General features: G+C 42.0%; 1 protein-coding gene across 1 annotated transcript in view; it reads left to right on the top strand.

The window, feature by feature from the left end:
* The window catches only part of LOC126212813 (something about silencing protein 10), a 195,196-nt gene that overhangs the window by 95,900 nt on the left and 75,715 nt on the right, over positions 1–23,581 (top strand). The window contains exon 5 of the mRNA XM_049940224.1: positions 11,911–12,046. Coding sequence (XP_049796181.1) covers positions 11,911–12,046 — 136 coding nt within the window. The remainder of the gene's footprint in view (positions 1–11,910; positions 12,047–23,581) is intronic.

The raw sequence follows: 23,581 nt of genomic DNA, 5'->3' as shown, positions 1-23,581 counted from the left end.
GAAGTTACTTTATTTTCACTAACAGTTTTGATAGTTCAGTATGCCATCTTCATGCCCCATATGCAGGTCTCAAAGGTTATATTGGCATACAGGGGTCATCTGTTTTTGGAAGCACTTGAGAATATAAAACATCCAGAAAGAGATGGCCCCTGTATGCCAGTATTGATAATCTTTGATAGGTGCATACGGGGCCTGAAGATGGCGTATTGAATTGCTGAAGCTCTTAGCCAAAATAAATAAAGTAACTTCTCAAATTGCATGACTGTTTGGCAAATTTCCTTGTTAAATATGGTATATTTCTCCATATTTCAAGTTCATCAACAAGGTGTACAACTCTGAGATGGTGTTACTTCACATTTTAGTAGCTGTCTCTCACTCAAAAGTTTCTTCCAAATCCACCAGAAACAAACGCAAAATATTTTATTTAAAAAAGCGGATAAAGTGTCACTAGAAGCCTTCCAAAGAGACATTCTCCATTCCTTCCGAACTGACTATGCAAATGTAGACGAGATGTGGCTCAAATTCAAAGATATAGTAGCAACAGCAATTGAGAGATTCATACCTAAAAAATTGGTAAGAGATGGAACTGATCCCCCATGGTACACAAAACAGGTCCGAACGCTGTTGCTTAGGCAACGGAAAAAGCATGCGAAGTTCAGAAGAACGCGAAATCACGAAGATTGGCTAAAATTTACAGACGGGCGAAATTTGGCACGGATATCAATGCGAGATGCCTTTATTAGGTTACACAAAGAAACATTGTCTCGAAATTTGGTAGAAAATCCGAAGAAATTCTGGTCGTATGTAAAGTACACAAGTGGCAAGACTCAGTCAATACCCTCACTGCGCAGTGCCGATGGTAGTGTTACCGACGACTGAGCCGCTAAAGCGGAGTTATTAAATGCAGTGTTCCGAAATTTCTTTACCAGGGAAGACGAATGGAATATTCCAGAATTTGAAACACGAACAGCTGCTAGCATGAGTTTCTTAGAAGTAGATACCTTAGGAGTTGCGAAGCAACTCAAATCGCTTGATACGGGCAAGTCTTCAGGTCCAGATTGTATACCGATTAGCTTCCTTTCAGATTACACTGATACAATAGCTCCCTACTTAGCAATCATATACAACCGCTCGCTCACCGATAGATCTGTACCTACAGATTGGAAAATTGCGCAGGTCGCACCAGTGTTTAAGAAGGGTTGTAGGAGTAATCCGTCGAACTACAGACCTATATCATTGACGTCGGTTTGCAGTAGGGTTTTGGAGCATATACTGTATTCAAACATTATGAATCACCTCGAAGGGAACGATCTATTGATACGTAATCAGCACGGTTTCAGAAAACATCGTTCTTGTGCAATGCAGCTAGCTCTTTATTCGCACGAAGTAATGGCTGCTATCGACAGGGGGTCTCAAGTTGATTCCGTATTTCTAGATTTTCGGAAAGATTTTGACACCGTTCCTCACAAGCGACTTCTAATCAAGCTGCGGGCCTATGGGGTATCGTCTCAGTTGTGCGACTGGATTCGTGATCTCCTGTCAGGAAGGTCGCAGTTTGTAGTAATAGACGGCAAATCATCGCGTAAAACTCAAGTGATATCAGGTGTTCCCCGGAGAAGCGTCCTAGGACCTCTGCTGTTCCTGATCTATATAAATGACCTGGGTGACAATCTGAGCAGTTCTCTTAGGTTGTTCGCAGATGATGCTGTAATTTACCATCTAGTAAGGTCATCCGAAGACCAGTATCAGTTGCAAAGCGATTTAGAAAAGATTACTGTATGGTGTGGCAGGTGCTAAATAATGAAAAGTGTGAGGTGATCCACACGAGTTCCAAAAGAAATCTGTCGGAATTCGATTACTCGATAAATAGTACAATTCTCAAGGCTGTCAATTCAACTGAGTACCTGGGTGTTAAAATTTCAAACAACTTCAGTTTGAAAGACCACATAGATAATATTGTGGGGAAGGCGAGCCAAAGGTTGCGTTTCATTGGCAGGACACTTAGAAGATGCAACAAGTCCACTAAAGGGACAGCTTACACTACACTCGTTCGTCCTCTGAACATTGCTGCGTGGTGTGGGATCCTTACCAGGTGGGATTGACGGAGGACATTGAAAGGGTGCGAAAAAGGGCAGCTCGTTTTGTATTATCACGTAATAGATGTAGATGTAACTTTTTTTCCAGTACACTTGCATTGTTCCTACATATTTCCTTGAGAAGTCAGTATAACTACAGGCCAGGGTGGCAATCCACATAATACTAATTGCTGAGTCCGAGCAGGTATTTTCTTTCACTGAGTCGCCACCACTGCTGTCCTGTGCTCGAGACATGCATCATCCCTCTGCATTGTTCTCCATGTGCACGATAAAATAATATTTATATTTATAATAAACCTATTATTTGGAATTATTATTTTCTTAATGTGTAAATTGTTGTGAGTATTATTCACCAGTACAAAGATGTAGGACCACATCGTACTCCCTTGGAGCAGTGGGTGCCACCAGAGTGTGTTTCCCAAGAGAAATTTCACAAATGTTACAAGACTTGAGTGTCATATGCCCAAACAATTTCACCACCACCATCACCTGTAAGTTCATTTGTATTAGTGCCTTGACTATTAATTTTGGACATAAACACTGAGGTGACAAAAGTGATGGGATGGACATATACAGATGCAGTAACATTGCGTGCACAAGGTATAAAAGGGCAGTGCATGTGAAAAGGTTTCCAGCACAATTATGGCCACTCAACAGAATTAACAGACAAACACGGATTGGTAGTTAGAGCTAGACGCATGGGACATTCCAGTTTGGAAATCGTTGTGGAATTCGATATTCTGAGGTCAAAAGTGTGTCGAGAATACCAAATTTCACGCATTACCTCTCACCACAGACAATGCGGAGGCCGACGATCTTCACTTAACGACTGAGAGCAGTGCCATTTTCTTGGGGTTGTCAGTGCTGACAGACGAGCAACACCGTGTGAAAGAACTGCAGAAATCAATGTGGGACATACAATGAATGTATCTGTTAGGACAGTATAGTGAAATCTGGCATCAATAGTACGTGGCAGCAGACAATCGACGCCTTTGCTAACAGCACGACATCACCTACAGCTCCTCTCTCGGGCCCGTAACCGTATCGGTTGGTCTTTAGCTGACTGGAAAAGTGTGGCCTAGTCAGGTGAACCCCAATTTCAGGTGGTAAGAGCTGATGGCTAGGGTTTGACCCCACAAAGCCACGGACGCAAGTTGTCAACAAGACGCTGTGCAACATGGTGGCGGCTCTATAGTGGTGTGCACTGTGTTTACATGGAATCGACTGGGTCCTGGTTATGTTTGGAGCATTCGTGGATGTCACGTTCCCAAACAATGACGGAATTTTTATGGATGCCAATGCACCAAGTCACTGGGCCACAATTATTGGCGATCGATTTGAAGAACGTTCTGGGCAGTTCGAGCGAATGATTTGGCCACCCATATTACCCGACCTGAATCCCACTGAACATTTATGAGACATAGTTGAGAGGTCAATTTGTGCACAAAATTGTGGACCAGCAGCGTGGACAGCCATTGAAGCAGCATGGCTCAGTATTTCCGTAGGGGCATCCAACAACTTGTTGAGTCCGTGCCCTGTCTAGTTGCTACACAATGCAGGGGAAAAGGAGGTCCAATGCAACATTTGGAGGTATCCCATGACTTTTGTCACCTCATTGAATTTTCACCACTGCATTAGCTGTTACCGTATTTACTCGAATCTAAGCCGCACTCGAATCTAAGCCGCACCTGAAAAATGAGACTCGAAATAAAGGAAAAAAAAAAATTCCCGAATCTAAGCCGCACCTGCAATTTTAGACTCGAAATTCAAGGGGAGAGAAAAGTTTTAGGCCGCACCTCCAAATCGAAACAAAGTTGGTCCATTGTAATATGAGACACAATTTAGGTCGAATGAAAGATGATACAGCTACAGTAGTTTGGTTCTAGTCGTAAGCTTAGCAGTTAAGCTTTACCAGGTAGCCATTGCTATGCATCAGGCGCTCCGTCCGTATTTATACGGGTACCCTTCCTTTTTCACGTGCTTCGTCTGGTTTGAATGGATTGCTTATTTTGCTTTGATCTGATAAGTGCCGTTTTCTTTGTTATAGGTGTTTACGTCTCTCTAAGCTGAAAATGCATTACTGTACTGTGTAATGCATTGTTTGTCGCATTTTGATAGTGCGTGTTTACGGCATGTCGCCGCTCGCGGCATGACTTGCTTTTGTGCGCGCTACTCCCGCTTAAAAAAAAAAGAGGAATCGTCTCATTAGTGAAACAATGGCAAGAGACTGCTATTTGTTGTTACTTACACTGCTGCTTTCTTTGATAATGATCAACAAGAACCAAATGCGTATGATAGAACATGCGTATGATAGAACATGTTCTGAACGATAGTTTTGCGAAAAATTTTCCTCCGTTTGAAAATCTTTGCGGGCGCTTCTTTAGTACATCAAATTCTGCACAGAAATTAGTCATCTTACATTTAAAATCTAGTCAGTTGCTGTGCTTCATTTCTGACTGTATCACTATTAGGCACAAGAATAATACGAATATAAACATGACACGGTATGTATATTCGTCCGCGTTTGCTGTTGTCTCACTCTAGTTTCGTAGTTTATTACGCAGACAGGATTTAAATGAGATAGCAACAAACACGAAAGAATACATGGCAAAATGTTTATATTCGTATTATTCTTATGGTGAAGAGAATACTGCATGTGATTCACATTTCATCTAGTTCCTATTAGCAACCATCTCTTCTCACAGGTAGGAAAAAACTCGGAACGTAGAGTTGGCCATATTGACAAACATCCCTAACAGTCTTGCCAGTCGGATTTTCGTAGTACATTGAAATTCTGCTACATTCGAAGATGAACAATACGGAATTTGTATTTACTTCGTTGGATAATGTATGAAAATGCAGTGGTCAAAACTCGGGGCGGAGAAAAAAAAAATCGTCTTCTACCTTTTTTTTTAAATTTATTTACCGATGCAGAGGTTTTGGCGCCAGTATTTATCTTTGTGCCCACAAAGCATGGTTGTGTAGTGCTACATATATTCGACGGCAGAAGTTAGTTGTGGCGGCACCTATCAACATTTTTCAGAACTTCCGCTGCTTTGCACTCGATTCTAAGCCGCAGGCAGTTTTTTGGATTACAAAAACCAGAAAAAAGTGCGGCTTAGATTCGAGTAAATACAGTAGCTTAAACATTTTACTTGTGTCGGTGCGTTTAGCACTAAAGCTAGTCCCTTAGCAGCAGTGGTGCGTCATTTATCACTAAAGCCAGGCCTCCATTGGTATAGGTGCTTTTAAAACTATGGTCAAAGCTATACTTCCACTCACGCTTTACCACTGAGGTGTTGCCTTTCTTTGCTCGCGTCTTTACCAACCGAGCGAGGTAAGCAGTGGTTAGCACACTGGACTCGCATTCGGGAGGACGACGGTTCAAACTCACATCCGGCCATTATGATTTAGGTTTCCTGTGATTTCCCTAAACCGCTTTAGGCAAATGCGGGGATGGTTCCTTTGAAAGGACACGGCTGACTTCCTTCCCCATCCTTCCCTAATCTGATGGGGCCGATGACTTTGGTGTTCGGTCCCCGTGCCTAAACAGATCGACCAAACATCTTTACAACTAATATCACAGCTTTATTTGCAGTGACGTCTTTATTGTTACATTCAGATCATTATTTGCGGTGGTAAATTACCACAGTAATCAGGGTATTTTTTCATTGCCTTTACTATGAAAGCTGGACATTTATTTCTATTGGTGCCTTTACTACTAAGGTGACACCGTTATTGGCAATTTTATGTCTATCACTATGATCAGAGCATTGTTTTCGTTCGTGCCTTTACTGTGAGGGCTGGACATACATTTCTATTGGTGCCTTTACTATTAAGTTGACACCTTTATTCGCAATGTTATGTCTACCTCTTTGATCAGAGCATTGTTTTCATTGGTGTATTTACCACTCTGGCCAGACCTCTATTTGTGTTGGTGCTTTTAGTGCTGTGCTGACAACTTTATGGCATTACCACTAAGATCAGTGCAATAGTTGCATTGGTGCCTTTACTATGAATGCCAAATTTTCATTGGTGTTGACACTTTTACCATAGATTTCAGAGTTTAGTTTCAATTGCTACCTTTATCTCTAAGTTTATCAGGTGTCCCAAAATTCATGCAAGATTTGTATTTTGCACCATTTGTGCTAAGACATCACAACAGCTGACAACTCTGGATTATTAAAATTAGAGTACTACATTAAAGAACAGTATGTTTTCATTGTTGACCAATATTTTAAAAATAATGAAAGTTTGGCAGCTACAGTGTGCAGTTTTTTTGTTCAAAATATGGTCTGGAATAGTGATTCAACTTCATCAGCTGTGAAGACATTAATTAAAAAATTTAAGGGGACTGGATCAGTTAGTGGTCTTAAACGCTCCGGTTGTCCTTCAACAAATTGTTCAACACGAAGCATCAAAGCAATTCGTCAAAGTGTTGCTGAGAGTCCAGGGACATCAAATCAGCACTGAGACAAGAATTTGACATTTTGAGAAACTCTCTGCATTGTATTCTCAAGAAAGATATGCGTTTTTGTGCTCACAAAGTTCAGTTGAGTCAAGAACTGAAGGCTACTCGCCATGCACAGTGAATAGACATCATTGAATGGATGCTAGTTTTTCAAACAAAATTGTCTTTACCATTGTGGCTCATTATCATTTTGCTGACTCGAGTAATTGGCAAAATTGTCTCATTTTTGGGGTTCAGAAAATCCAGAAGATATTGTTGACAAATGAATGCGTCCAGAACATGCCACTAGTTGTTGTGAATTTTAGGCTGGAGTCATCACGGGACCATTCTTATTCAAAAATGCAACTCGTCAGGCCATAACTGTTAATGCTGCTCACTATCGCGGCACAGTAACCCACTTTTTTGTGCCTAAATTGCAAGATACAAATGTGGACAACATGTGGTTTCCGTAAGACAGTTCCACATGCAATACCGTGTGAGGCAATTACTGCACGAGTCATATCCCCATCGTGTAATTTCCCGTTTTGGTGATCAGAATTGTTCACCAAGATAAATGCAATTTAAAGATGTTGGACTTTTTCCTTTGGATTTGTGAAGTCTAAGGTTTATGCAAACAAGCACATGGCCACCCACATCTTGAAAGATGAAACTGAGCACTGTGCTAATAAAATTCAGCCACATTTATGCAAAACAGTTTGGGAAAATTTGAACAAAATAGTGTGTATGTGCCAGAAAAGCTGTAGAGTCATTTACCTGATATACTATTCAGTACTTAACCCTATAATGTGTACTTCGTGAATCAATAAAAAATCTACAGTTGCGAATAATAAACCTGTCTTTTCTATCAAAATTGCTTCTGTATGAATTTTGGGACACACTTTTAGATCCATATTTGTATTTGTGCTTTTACTATTAAGATCAGACTTTCCTTTGCATTACTGCCTTTGCCACTAAGACAAGACTTTTATAAAATGTGAAAATTAGCCAATTCCTTTTATATATTAGAACCATGTGCCATGTTTTTTCAAATGTTTTTATATAACTTCTTTATACACCTTGGTTATATTTTTATATATGTTCCTTGCTGCCAGGACAACAACTTGATCTTCAGAGCTGTGATTTAGTTACTGTAAAGTAACAGTTTGTGCTTACAGTAATCACACACAATATGTATATTTCTGGACATATCATGGCATTACACTTCTATGAATAATATTCTGACTTATGCTGAACCAATACTAAATAAGTTTCTGTAGTACGTTTCACACATAAATGTGTAGTCAGTGTCCAAAGATGTGTAATATACTGGTACCTAATTTTTAATTTGTTGCATAACAAAAATATATTTTCAACCGATGACTGAATTTTATTCTGAGAAACTGTTATTTCCCTAGCACAAAGGTCAAAGTTTTCTTTCTTTTGGTGCTATTAAATTATGGGTCGAAACTTTATTAACATAAGCGGATTTACCACACAAGTCAAAGGACTGAGCAGTTCTGGTCTTGCTTCAATTATTGCAGAAGTATGAATTTTGATAACCTCAGCCTAATCATCTGTGTCTTTACTTGACTTTGACTTCTGGCTGTCTTAGAAAGGTCACAGTTTCATTTGGCTTGCCATTGCAGCCATTTTCACAGCTGTTTGAGCTTTTTTGCCATTGCTTCTTTCAACATTTTAGTTCACTTTGACCTCGGTGCCCTAATTATCAAGTTCAGACTAGTTGTCAGTTTTGGGAATGGTGCCTTTTTGAAGAAAAGTGATAGTTTTACTAATTTTGACCCTAGTGCAAGGGCTCAGAAGCCAGTTATCAGCCTAGTGCAGAGGCTGAGTCAACATTGACAAAATTTGTTTTTAGGTATGTCACGGAAGAGTGAATCATACTGAGCACATTATGCTACAATACTGGTGTATGTGTCAGATATGTGGGTAATGAAGAAAAGGCCAATGGACAAGATACAGGCTTGTAAGATGAAATTTTAAAGAAGTAGGATAGGGCTAACAAGATTGGATAGAGTAAGGAGTGAGATGGTGAGAGAAACAGTGAAAGCGAACAGTAGAAAAGTGACGATATTATGAAAAGAGTACATTGCTACTCACCATGTAGAGGTGATGTCAAATCCGAAACACGCACAACAAAAATACTGCTAAACGTGGGCTTTTGACCAAAAGATTTTCTTCTGATGTAGGAAACACACATATTCACGCAAGCATAACTCACACACGTATGACCACTGTCCACGACCACCGACGCCAGACCAGAGACAGTGGCTGTGTGTATGAGAGTTGTGCTTTTGTGAGTGTGTGTGCTTTCGACCTAGAAGAAGGCCTTTTGGAGGAAAACCCACATGTTTAGCAGTCTTTTTGTTGTACCTGTCTGTGACTGAACATCTCCTCTACATGGTGAATAGCAGTCTACCCTTTTCAATGAAAGTATTCAATTTCTGAAAATGCACTGTTATTGAATAGATAAAAAACCTACTCACCAATCGACAGCAGGAGAACACACGTATAAAAGGTGGTACGCGTGCAAGCTTTCGGAGCCAGTGGCTCCTTCTGCTGAAAGAAGGGTTGAAGGGGAAGAAAGAGAGACGAAAGAAGAGGACTGGTGAAGTTTAAGAAAAAGGGCAAAGTTCAGAAAAGTCACCCAGAACCTCGGCTCAGGGGAGACTTACCGGACAGTATGAGAAGGGAAGATAAAGGTCAGATTGTTACGACCCGGCACCTTGGAACAGACATCTGGGTTCGAGGGGAAATGGAACGGGAGATTTGTTTGCGAATTAGGTCTGGGTGATAGTGACTGGCTGTGAAGGTTTTAGTGAGACACTCAGCATACTGAGCAAGGGAGTTTCTGTCACTGCAAATGTGCCTTCCCCAGGTGGCCCGGCTGTGTGGCAGCGATCTTTTGGTGTGAAAAGGATGACGGCTGTCAAAAGGCAGGTACTGTAGGTGGTTGGTGGGTTTAATGTTGGCAGAGGTGTGGCTGGTGCCATCAGAGAAGAGGTGGTCAGCATCAGGGAACGTGGCATGCTGGGTCGAGGAGGACCAGATGAAGAAAACGAGAGAGAAGGTATTGAGGCTGTGAAGGAACGAAGATAGGGTGGTGATAGGTCTGGGGAAAATAAATCGCTGCGCACCCACTACATTCAGTGGCTGCAGGTGAGATACCTGGGGCCCTGACCTGTACCACCGTATCACTGGTTTAAAAAGTGGGTCGCATCCTCGGGTACCTCTCCTCGTCGTGGTCAGGAGCCAGTAATCTGTTGTAGTTTTCCGGCAGCCTGTGCCTGCACGCACCTTTGTATTGGGTGGGTGTCAAGATTGGTGGTGCAGTTGCTGTTTTGCCGCAATGTTTGCTAAATAGTGGATGCGACTGCCGGCTGGGAGGTGGGGGTGACGGCTACCTCGCATCCCGAACCTCCCTCACAGTGAAGCTAGCTGGCTGGCTTAACTCTGAACAACAAGCTGGCCAAACTGCATTCTTTCTCAAATGATTGTAAAAAAAACTATTTGGTAAAAAATTTGGTTCTCGCATATCTTATAGCTTTGTTTGTCAGCTTCATGATGAACTGCCTATCATTTCGTTAATGGTCATATTTGTTGTAATATTTTAGTATTAAGTAAACTAATGCAAGAATTTCAGAAAGTTTGCAGTGAAAAGTACGGGTCACTACAAATTTGCATTTGGTGCATGTTACATCATATGTTGCTGCATATGAAATGTGGCTAATATACTAAATTTTTCTTAAAACTTTGAATTGGCTATTTATTACCAATATCAAGAAAGTGGATCATATCGAAAGCAGTTCATCCCAAACTCACCCACCAGCTAACAACGTAGAATGAAATACAAAATTCCTCGTATCTCGTAAACTGTTTCAGATATTGCAACAAGATTTTGGCAAGTAATAGTATGCAAACGAGACATTTCACCATGTGGTTAATATACGAAATTTTTGCATCTGCCATAATATTCAAGTGACTAGATTTTTTCAGTCAAATGATGTAATATTTGAGTGTCATTGATAGCTGCTGAAACACAAATTACTATTGGTTTGGAATAATACAGTCCCTCATAGGGATAGGAAAGAAAAGATGGCATACTATGTTCTGTTCTATTTATATCTTATATTATTGAGATACAAAAATAAAATCCATTGCCCATTTTCAATCATTATCATTTGTTATTAAAAATACAATGTGGTATAGGAATCAAGCAATCGTTGCTACGACCTTGGATTTTGGAAAATTTGCATGAGGTGGGTCCCTCGTCTTTGCACCGCAGAAATTTCATGATCTTGAGGTGTAAAACGGCTACTGACATGCAACTGAACTGGACAATTTTTTGCATCTGAAATGAAACATGGGTACACCATTATGCCCCAGCAGAAGGGGGGGGGGGGGGGGAGGTGTAGCATGGAATGGCACTGTCAAAGGGTTTATGTGCAACTGGCTGCTGTCACAGTGATGTTCATTTTATGAAAATGAGGTCAAGAAACTACCTATACACAAGGAAAAATGTGTTCCCTGTTCAGGAGACTATACAGAAAAATAAGTTCATGTGTGTGAATTTTTCTGGAGCTTAAATAAACTTATAAAAACGTTCCATTTTATATTTGTTTCATCCTTGTACCTAGGAATTACAGTTATGAAATAATAAAATTGTTTTGTCCATCTTGTTCTGGAGTACTGCTGTGCGGGGTATACTTTCCAGATAGGACTGACAGAGGACATTGAAAAAGTTCAAAGAACAGTAGCTTGATTGTGTTATTGTGGAATAAAGGAGAGAGTGCCACTGATGTGATAAGTGAGTTGGAATGGCGATCAATAAAATGAGAGTTTGTCCATTGCAGTGAAAGATTTTCATGAAATTTCAATCACCAACCTCCTCCTCAAAATGTGAAACTATTTTGTTGACTTGCACCTACATAGGGAGAAATTACCATCTTAAAGATCAGGAGAGTGCATATGGAAAGATTTAGGTGTCCATTTTTCTAACATGCTGTTAGTGTCCAACAGTCAGAAATAGTCTAAAAGTGGTTCTATGAAGCTTCTGTCAAAAAGAAAACTGTGAATTCCGCATCAGTCATGTAAATGTAAGTGTGGAGTGGACTGAGAAGTTAAATGTAATATTATTAACTGTTATTCTGTATATACTGATTTTGCAGTTTATACTTTCTCTGTTATTCATTAGTACCATTGTTTTGTACAGTTATAATAATACCGTGTGTCTCACTGTAACCTAAATAAAAATTGTTGATTTTTGCCTTTTGCTTCCGGCTGTTACATAATGATGTGAGAGTATCAGTTCAGTGTATCAGTTCTCACACTCATTGGGTTTCACAGGACGAGAAGGGTGAAGAGAAGGCGGAGGCAGAGGAGGTGATTGCGACAGACCTGACAAAGCTCTCGAAGAGGCAGAAGCTGTCACTCGTGCAGAAAGAGTCACCAGAATTCTTCGCACTCACCCAGGACTTTTCTGGTGAGTTCACTCTGAAGCCTTATTTTATGTCCCGTGAACTGCTATTGTGGCTGTTATGTGTGTGACAGGCCATCGTGAACATTATATGTAAACACGATTATTAGTAAAAATATGAGTCATACAGCCAGAAAGCATTTCGCAGTTGATGCTTTTAATGAAATCTTGGAGTTTGACCTGTGACTCGTGCTCCATTGCTGTGTGTTCTCTTGCAGCAGTGTTTAATGCTGCTTTCTAACCGTGTGACTACACTGACAGTCAGGAGTTCCCAGTGTGTGCAGGTCTGGTCCTATTGGAGTAGCACTACTGGTATAGTTGATTGTAAAAAAAAAAAAAAAAAAAAATAGTATTGCATCTTCAATACAAAGTAGGATAGAGTGCTACTCACCACATAGAGGAGGCATTGAGCGACGGACAGGCACTGAAGTCCTTCGTCAAAATACCTAGGGGCACTTTTCACTGAGAACTTGTCATGTGAAGCAGAGATCAGTGCCAGAATACAAGCAGGAAACTGATCTTTTCACAGCCTAGGACAACTGCTTCAGTCCAGATATCTCTCCAGACAGTTCAAGATTCGACTGTACAAAACCCTGATTCAGCCTGTTGTTCTATATGGCTGAGAGACGTGGACTATCCGGAAACAGGACTTCCATAAGCTCCTCATTTTTGAGAGAAAAGTGCTTCGGAAGATCTTCGATCCGGTTTGGATTCAGACACAGGGGAATGGAGGATCGGATACAACCGAGAGCTTGAGGATCTATACCAGCAGCCCACATAGCAGGAACTGTCAAAGCCAAACGAATGCAGTAGGCCAGCCGTGTGGCCCGGATGGAAGATCACAGATGGCCTCGGAAACTCCTGGATTTCACACCTACAGGAAGGAGACCGTCAGGAAGACCGAGAAGCGTTGGAAGGATGGACTCCATGAGGATTTAAAACAATTGTAGAATGAAGGCTTTCACGACCTGGTGACATGGCTGTTGATATACTTTCCGGGATGTGAGGTCGTGGTCCAAGAACTTTTCTGCTCCTTACGTTTCGTCCAGAACTGCGCTGGACTTCCTCAGAGGCGCTGCTCCGCTGAGTCTTGCCGACTGACTGGTCGGGTGTCTGAGAGCGACTTATATATTGCGAGAAAGGGGGGCGTGGTTCAGGTGACACGTGATGAGCAGTGATAATCCATAGCAAAGATAAGGTTGACTATCGATTACCACCTTGTCAAAGATAAAAATTGTTAGCAATTTTGTAGAGCCACTGATAATCCATAGCAAAGGTAAGGTTGACTATCGATTACCACCTTGTCCAAGATAAAAATTGTTAGCAATTTTGTAGAGCCACTGTCCATATATTTAAAACAAGTGTCAATAGATGTGGACAGATGGCGGATAGCAGCAATGGACAGAATACAGTGGAGGAGGAAACTTGTAGAAGCGTGCAGTCCACCAGATCTGATCACATAGTATATACAGGGTGTTACAAAAAGGTATGGCCAAACTTTCAGGAAACATTCCTCACACACAAATAAAGAAAAGATGTTATGTGGACATGTGTCCGGAATCGCTTAATTTCCATGTTAGAGCTCATTTTAGTTTCTTCCACCTACACTCAATGGAGCACGTTATCACGATTTCATACGGGATACTCTACCTGTGCTGCGAGAACATGTGCCTTTACAAGTACGACACAACATGTGGTTCATGCACAATGGAGCTCCTGCACATTTCAGTCGAAGTGTTCGTACGCTTCTCAACAACAGATTCGGTGACCGAGGGATTGGTAGAGGCGGACCAATTCCGTGGCCTCCACGCTCTCCTGACCTCAACCCTCTTGACTCATTTATGGGGGCATTTGTAAGCTCTTGTATACGCAACCCCGGTAGCAAATGTAGAGACTCTTCCTGCTCGTATTGTGGACGGCTGTGATACAATACGCCATTCTCCAGGTCTGCATCAGCGCATCAGGGATTCCATGTGACGGAGGGTGGATGCACGTATCCTCGCTAACGGAGGACATTTTGAACATTTCCTGTAACAAAGTGTTTGAAGTCACGCTGGTACGTTCTGTTGCTGTGCGTTTCCATTCCATGATTAATGTGATTTGAAGAGAACTAATAAAACGAGCTCCAACATGGAAAGTAAGCGTTTCCAAACACATGTCCACATAACATATTTTCTTTCTTTGTGTGTGAGGAATGTTTCTTGAAAGTTTGGCCGTACCTTTTTGTAACACCCTGTATATAAACACACACGTAGAGAGAGAGAGAGAGAGAGAGAGAGAGAGAGAGAGAGAGAGAGAGAGAGAATTGCAGCACCAAAAAGGACCTTTTCCACATCTCACATGCTGTCTATTCAAATTTCAGACCCGTCACATGTTAACTTTGTGATTGGATGTGGTGAATTGGTGTTAGTTTAGAATTCCTTTAAAGGCACCATTATCAACAACTCACTGAGTTTGAACGAGGTTGTTTATAGGGCTATTATAAGCAGAAAGACACGGTAAGAATGTAGCAAATGCACACGATCGCTGGCAGCGGTGGCCACGAGAATCGAGAATGTACGGTCGCCAGAAGACGGGGATCCGGACAGCCACGTGGCACTACTCGGAGGGGAGACCGTCGTGTTCGGTGTACGGCTCTGACACATCGTACTGCATCTGCAGCAGCAGTTTGAGCAGCTGTCGGTCCCACGGTGACACAGTGAACTTTTACAAATCGATTACTTCGAGGGCAGCTCTGAGGCAGGTGACCTGCAATGTGCATTCCGCTGACCTCAAACCGTCACCGTTTGCGACTTAACTGGTGTCAAGTGAGAGCTCACTGAAGGGCAGTACGGAGACCTGTCGTGTTCTGTGACGAAAGCTGGTTCTGCCTCTGCGCCAGTGATGGCCTCGAGTCGGTGAGGAGGCCGGTCGAGGACCTACGTCCGACCTGTCTGCGGTATTGACACATCTCACCTACGCCTGGAGTTATTTTGTATGACAGCAGGAGTACTCTCGTGGTTATACTACACACTCTGCCTGCAAAATTGTATGCCAATCTGGTGATTTGGCCTTTTGTGCTGCCATTTGCAGTGTTCCAGGGGTTGTTTTCCAACAGGATAACACCACCACATACCACTGTTGTAACGCAACACGCTCTACAGAGTGTCGACACGTCGCCTCGGCCTGCTCGATCACCGGATGTGTCGGCAATTGAGCACGTAACTGACACCGTCGAATGACAACTCTGGTGTCACCCACGTCCCTGTATTGACCGACCGAGTGCAACTGATGTGGCACTCTACCCCACAAACTGACATCTGGCAATGGTACGACACAGTGTGTGCTCATTTGCATGCTTAGATTCAACATTCTGGCAGTTAAGCCAATTATTACTGTATCAGCATTTCACATTTGCATTGCATTGCCTCGGGTTTACATTAACATCTTATCTTGCAGTGTTAATGACATAAGCCTAGTTTACACGACGACATTGGACTGCACCACTTGTTGCGTGGAATGAGTTGCACGCAAGTGGTTTCATGTATGACTAGACACTTAAGTTTCGTCATTTTGTGGGTCCCTGAGTCGTGTCTGAAATAAAACTTTTGGCAGCTGTACATTGCACGAGTTGTGATGGAGTTAAAGCTTGTTGCATGGAATCGCTGCATAAGAAAAAAATAAGAAACGTGTTTCGATTTGTGACTGGATGAAGAAAAGACATCAGCTCGGTTGCTCAGCATCCTTGCTGAAATAATTTATAATGGAAGATCCAAGAAGTTCTTTTATCTTAGAATGCCACCAGAACTGTTCACGTTTCTTCTAAATAGAGTTAATTGTGGGATAAGGGATGAAGGTAATGTAATGCATGAAGCTCTGTTGCCAGAACTGAAATTACATATCATATTGCATGCATTACAATCGAGAACACTCGGTATGCTATAAGATACGGTTTTAGTTGGTGATGAAGCTATTTCATTAACACCAATAATTATTAACATTAACAGTAATAATTATTAACATTAGCAACAATAATTACTCGAAGCAGGCCACATTAAGAAGAGAATGATTTGCAAACTATTCTCTTGAAGAGAGATCTGTACAGTGGCAATATTTCGAAATTCAAACAGATGTGAATGGGGAGCAGTGCAGAAACGTTTTAAATAGATGAATATCGAATAAAGAACGCAGCTTCTTGAATTTGTACAACCTTCCCTCCTGTCGACAGTATTCCTTAACAAAGAGTTGGTCAACTCGAACGATGGGATTTTTGTCTTGTAGGTGAGAGTATTGCCACAGCCAGAATTACACTTGTTTGTATTTTTCTTAATTCAGTTGTATATGTGCTCCTAACTCAATAAATTTTGCCCTGCAGCTCAGATATTGTCAAACCATCTATGTTATAATCACACATGACTGTCTCAGCGGCAGCAATTGTTGCTTTTTTTTGTAATCAACATCACCAAAGTCCCACAAACACCTATGCAAAGCATAAATATCCAAAAATCAAACATTATTCTCCGTTTCCCACTTCACATTTCAGTTGTCTACACTCTACGAACACACATAACCTCAAAACCCGTGCAACTAGTGTCGCCAAAGTTGGAACACACCAAAAGTGTTTAGTTTCACCACCAAGTTGCGCAAACACGCGGCGCGCATGCGTAGTGGCCGGTAGCGCAGTTGCCTGCAACCTAGTGTCGTCGTGTAAACTAGACTTTACATATGTTACCTAGACAAATGAATTCCTAAAATTTCATTACGTTAAGTATTTTTTGGTGTTGCAATATTTCTTGTGTGTCTGTGTATTCATAGATACATGTGGCCACTGTTGTCTCTGAGTGCTGTGGCACTGCTGCAGTCAGTAGCAGTATTGGCTGGTGTGAGTAGTCGTGATACGGTCTCCCGTACCTTGTCTCCCCAGTCACTCACTGATTGGCCATAAAGAAATGCTTCTTTTATTTCTCTGTACCAGTGCTTAATTTCTAAAAATGTATGTGCTGGAATGCACCTCTTCAACCGTACACTCACCTCTCCACCCCCCACCCCCACCGCTACTCCTGAACCAAAAAAATCGAAAGTTTCAATTTTTGAAAATGTGTGATAAAACTGGCAGTGAGAAATCACTTGTTATGAGGGAAGATCAAAAAATAACGCACAATAATTTTATTACCAATAGTTAATAGTTTTTCCCACGCTCTGTTTGCAAGTGGAACATCTGCGATCTGTTTCTTTCGACCGCTACTTACCGTTGTCACCCCTATCGGCAAACGGCAGAAGCAAAGTTCTAAACCTTGTATATTTCAAAGTTGTACATGCAGCATGTATTGAATGTGTAACTGGCAGCCAACCTAGGCATATGTGGTACTTCTTGATGTGCCACACTTGTATGACTCTGTCGTACCATTAGGACACAGCTGTACTTTTTAATGTTCTACTCTGTTTTTATTATGAATCCATTACGAAGTTACAAAAACAAACATGTTGTTTATTGCACCCATGATTTCATAACGTGCACTGTGGCTCTGAGGATGGCAGCTTAGTCACGTCAAAATTCGTAAATCTGTGTATTTACACATGAACAAGGCAATAAAAATTCATATCTGAAGCTTTCTTTACATTCTATTATGTATCTCTCATTGACACACACAACACAAGACGTTGCCATGCAACTAGTTTGCCGGTGGCAATCATAAACAAAAGGCGATATATTCTGATAACTGCTGGCCTCACATGGGTTGGTGAAGGGGGGGGGGGGGGGTAGGAGTGGGGGACTGCAAGCAGAGTTCCCAATTTGCAGCCTCATTCCCAGAGATGATCAGGGTCCTTTGGTTTGGAGCTGAGTGGAGGGTCTCAACCAAAGGCTTTGTTGACTCTGTGACAGTCTTGGCTGCAGCTTTTTAGACCTGCATTATCATGTTTGCCAACAACATTATAATTCTGTCAGAGACAGCAAAGGACCTGGAAGAGCAGTTGAAGGGAATGGACAGTGTCTTCAAAGGACGGTGTGAGATAAACACCAACAAAAGCAAAACGAGGTTAATGGAATGTAGTCTAATTAAATTAGGTGATGCTAAGGGAATTAGATTAGGAAATGAGACACTTAAAGTAGTAAAGGAGTTTTGCTATTTGGGGAGCAAAATAACTGTAGGTGGTTGAAGTAGAGAGGATATTAAATGTAGACTGGCAATGACAAGAAAAGTGTTTGTGAAGAAGAGAAACTTGTTAACAACAAGAATAGCTATAAGTGTCAGCAAGTATTTTCTAAAAGTATTTTTATGGAGTGTAGCCATGTATGGATGTGAAACATTGACGATAAATAGTTTAGACAAGAAGAGAATAGAAGCTTTAGAAATGTGATGCTACAGAAGAATGCTGAAGATTAGATGGGTAGATGACGTAACTAATGAGGAGGTACTGAATAGAATTGAGGAGAAGAGTAATTTGTGGCACAACTTGACTAGAAGAAGGGATCGGTTGGTAGGGCATGTTCTGAGGCATCAAGGGATCACAAATTTAGCATTAGAGGGCAGCGTGGAGGGTAAAAATCATAGCGGGAGACCAAGAGATGAATACACCAAGCAGATTCAGAAGGATGTAGGGTGCAGTAGTTACTTGGAGATGAAGCAGCTTGCACAGGATAGAGTAACATGGAGAGCTGCATCAAACCAGTCTCTGGACTGAAGACAACAACAACAACAACAACAACATCATGTGGGGATTTGTAGGGCTCCTCTTGACAGGCCAGGTATGCACTACACAAAGGAAACAGCTACTCGGGCAGCAGAGTATTTGTGGAATGTACATGAGGGTTTTTTAGGCTAGGCAGTAGTCTGAGGTGTTCTAATGAACATTTGCCAGTCCATATGCAGCAAGGGAAGTCAAACGACGTTCAGAATAAAGACACTTTGACTGTCAGAATTTTATCAGTAAACTGTTTAAGCATCTGTAGTGAAGTTCCCGAATTTACTGCCCTTCAGGAAAGTTCTCGCACTCAAATTATTCTTGGGACCGAGAGTTGGCTGAAATCTGAAGTGGAAAGCTCTGAGATATTTAGGGAATTCTGGAACTTATGTTGGAATGACAGATTAGTGGCCATAGGAGTGTTCATTGCATTTGACAAAAATATTGTCTCAATTGAGATCGAAGTTGAGTGTGACAGTGAAGTTAAATGGTCGCACATAACTGGTGTAGTGAAACCGAGCTAATCGTTGGATGTTTTTACTGGCCACACGATTCTGCTGTGACAGTTCTAGACTCATTCAAACAGTCTATGATCAGTAGTGCATAAATATCCAGATCATGCAATACTGGTTGGAGGCGACTTTAACCTGCCGAGTGTAGTATATGTCTGTGGATTCATTGTGGGGAGTACAGACAGAGATTCGTGGGAAATACTTTTGAACACGTTTTCTGAAAACTCTTCAGCAGATAGCTGAAAATATCTTAGACCCTGTGGCTACAAATAGGCCTGATCTTATTGAGAATGTCAGTATAGAAATGGGGATTAGCGATCGTGACGTCATTATAGCAACTATGATTATGAAACTTATTTAATAAGTCAAGAAGGCTAGGAAAGTGTTTCTGCTGGATAGAGTAGTTAAGTTGTTACTAACATCTCACTTAGACAGTGAATTGGCGTCACTTAGTACCAGTAAGATGGATGTAGAGGAATTGTGGGCAAAGTTTAAGCAGATTGTAAATCGTGGTCTGGAGAGTTATATGCCTAGTAAGTGAATAAAGGATGGAAAAGACCCACTGTGGTTTAGAAACGAAATTTGGTGAATGCTGATTAAGCTGAGGCTGTTGCACTCTCGGTTCAGAAGGGAATGCATAAATGACAACTAGTGAAGGTTAGTAGAGATTCGTGTGTCTGCGAAAAGATCAATGCGTGAAGTATTGCGTGAAGTATGCAACAACTATCACTGTCATACATTAGCAAGAGATCTGACGGGGAACCTGAGAAAATTCTGGTTGTACGTAAAATCGCTAAGCGGTCTAAGGTTTACATTCAGTCCCTTGTTGACCTGTCTGGTGTGGCAGTTGAAGATAGCAAAATGAAAGCTGAAGTTTTAAATTTCACGTTCGAGAAATTGTACACACAGGAGAATTGTACAAACATACTGTCGTTTGACCATTGGACAGAACTCCCATATGGAGTACATAGTAATAAGCATAATGGCACAGAGAAACAACTGAAATATTTGAAAGGAAATAAATTACCAGGTCCGGATGGAATCCCAGTTTGATTTCACAAAGAGTGCTCTACGGCATTGGTCCCTTACCTAGCTTGCATCTGTAGTGAATCTCTCGCCCAGTGCGAGGTCTCAAGTGACTGTAAAAAAGCGCAGGTGCCTCCAATGTACAGGGTGAGTCGCGTAAGACGTAACACTCCCTTTATTCCCGTGGCGATTGCACGTATCGGCATGTGGTTTTCGGTGAATCATAGCGGACTATGGGGAACGTACATTGGTAAGTGCACAATAATCACAACATTTATATTGAGCGAGATAATGAGGCAAGTACATGTTTTTTAAATGGGATGCTATACTTTTTTTACCATCATTCGAACACTCTGGAAAATACGCGTATAGTGATGTAATGCATGTTGCTATTGTGATTCAAACTTTGCTTAAAAGAGGGCAGATGAGGATTTACCTATGTAGCCTAGGCCGTGCATGCTGCATAGAGCACGGCAACTCGGCCTGCGGGTCTTGCGAGGCATGTTTACGGTCTGCAGCCGCTTCCGACCACCTCGACCTTCAGTCGTACAATATATCCCAGCGTTTTTTAAGTGAAGTTTGAATCACAATAGCAACATGCGTTACATCACTATACGCATCTTTTCCAGAGTGTTCTGATGATGCTAAAAAAAAGTATAGTGTGCCATTTAAAAAACATGTACTTGCCTCATTATCTCGGTCAATATAAACGTTGTGATTATTGTGCTTGTACCAATGTACGTGCCCCACAGTCCGCTACGATTCGCCGAAAACTGCATGCCGATACGTGCAATCGCTCCGGAATAATGGGAGTGTTAAGTCTTACGCGACTCACCCTGTATAAGGAAGGTAAAAGAATGGACCTGCAAAGCTACAGACCAATATCCTTAATTTCTGTTTGCTGCAGAATGCTTGAACATATTCTCAGTTTGAATATAATTGACTTTCTCGAGACGTGCACGAATCGGCACGGTTTTAGAAAGCATCGCTCTTGCGAAGCTCGGCTTGCCTCTTTCTCGCACGGTATACTGAGAACTGTGGATGAAGGGCAACAGGCAGATTCCACATTTGTAGCTGTCCGGAAAGCATTTGACACGGTGCCCTGTTGCAGGCGGGTAGCAAAGGTACGAGTATACGGAATAGGTTCATAGGCAGATGAGTGGTCCCAAGGCTTCCTAAATAACAGAACCCAATATATTGTTCTTGGCGGTGAGTGCTCGTCAGAGACAGCGGTATCATCAGGAGTGCCTCAGGGAAGAGTGGTAAGAGTGCTGTTGTTCTCTGCACGGTGACAAACTCTGGGACATCAAAACAAATATTTTTCCCCAATGTCATTTTTTCCTATGAGGATTATTTAAACCAGTGGAGGCCATATTACACTCTTCAGTTGTTATACGCCGTATTACGATCTTCAGTTGTTAGAGGACGAATTACGTTCTTCAGTTGTAGGCAACTGCTGTCCACCAGTGTAGTAGTGCATTGTCTCTGTTTACTAATGGAGCGATACACCTGGAGTGAGTACACTGATATGGTTGGTGCGTACTACGTAGCGCACCACAACGGACGAGCTGCACAGCGGGTTTGTCAACAACAATATCCTAATTGCCGTGTCCCGCATCGTTCGACCTTTGCTGCTGTGTACCAACGTCTGCGTGAGACCGGGTCATTTAGCAGATTACCTGGACAGGGACGCCGTCGCACGGTAAGAACGTTGCAATTTGAGGAAGCTGTCTTGCAGCATGTGGAGCGGGATCCTTCAATCAGCACTCGTGCAATTGCACTTAACATGGGGACGAATCAGACAAATGTAAGAACAGTCCTTTGAGAGAAATTGTTACTTCCATTTCACTTACAGCGTGTCCACAACCTGGAACCAGTTGATTATCCACACAGAGCGAATTTTTGCAGTGGTACCTGGAACAGTGTGAAATGCATCCTACTTTTCCATCGTCTGTGTTGTTTACCGGTGAAACAACGTTCGGGCGTGATGGAGTCTTCAACATGCACACTTCACATGTTTGGAGTGAGGTTAACCCACATGCCACAGTTACTAGCACTCACCAAGTCCAGTTCTTCGTTAATGTGTGGGTCGGTGTTGTTGGAGACTGTTTAATTGGACCATATCTGCTACCTAGGCCATTAAATGGCAGGTGTTATTATAATTTTCTCGCCAGAGCATTGCCAGAATTGCTGGCTCCCTACAAGACAACGCATGTGGTTCCAACGTGACGGGGCGCCACCACATTTCAGTCGTCGTGTGCGTCGATTCCTGGATCGACGGTTCCCAGAAACGTGGACTGGCAGAGGTGGTCCTGCACCGTGGCCTGCTCGATCCCCAGATATGTCCCCTCTGGACTTTTTTCTGTGGGGAGAAATGCGCAACCTTGTTTACGCAACTCCTTTTGCATCAGAAGAGGATCTGTTTGCCCGGATAGTAACAGCAGCAGCCCGTGTCAGACAGAACGTGATCCAATGGTGTAATCTTTGTTTACATTTCAATGGAGGCATTTTTGAAAATCTACTGTAATTGAAATTGGGTTGTGTTAATGTGTTGTCTCTTGGTCATAAAAAATGGAAAACCGTTTGTTAGTTTAATGAATTTGCCGCCAGACAAATCTTCCTCTACTGGTTTAAATACTACTCATAGCAAAAAATGACATTAGGGAAAAATATTTGTTTTGATGTCCCCTACAACCTCCCAGAGTTTGTCGGTTTAAATACTTTTCAAACTGTATATACATAAATCATTTGACTGGCAGGATAGGCAGCAATCTGTCATTGTTTGCCGATGATGCCGTGGTGTACGGTAAGGTGTCAAAGTTGAGTAACTGTAGGAAGTTACAAGACGACTTAGACAAAATTTCCAGTTGGTGTGATCAGTGGCAGGTTGCACTAAATGTAGAGAAATGTAAGTTGATGCAGATGAGTAGGAAGATCAAATTGATAATGTTCAGATACAGTATTACTACTGTTCTGCTTGACACAGTCAAGTCATTTAAATGCCTAGGCATAACATTGTGATATGAGGTGGAACCACCATGTGAGAACTGTGTTACGGAAGACGAATGGTCAGCTTCAGTGTATTGGGAGAATTTCAGGAAAGGGTGGTTCACCTGTAAAGGAGACCGCATTTAGTATGCTGGTATGACCTATTCGCGAGTACTGCTCGAGAGTTTGGGATCTGTACCAGGTCGGATTGAAGGGAGACATCAAAACAGTGCAGAGGCGGGCTTCTAGATTTGTTACCAATATTGAACAATCTGGGTATTTACGCACTACTAATTGTGGGTGAATTCTTTACAGACGAATGGAAAAACTGGTAGAAGCCGACCTCGGGGAA

This window comes from Schistocerca nitens, chromosome 11 (assembly GCF_023898315.1).
Source record: "Schistocerca nitens isolate TAMUIC-IGC-003100 chromosome 11, iqSchNite1.1, whole genome shotgun sequence".
Taxonomy (NCBI): domain Eukaryota; kingdom Metazoa; phylum Arthropoda; class Insecta; order Orthoptera; family Acrididae; genus Schistocerca; species Schistocerca nitens.
The sequence above is the reverse complement of the archived record's forward strand: the minus strand, read 5'-3'. Positions and strand labels throughout refer to the sequence as shown.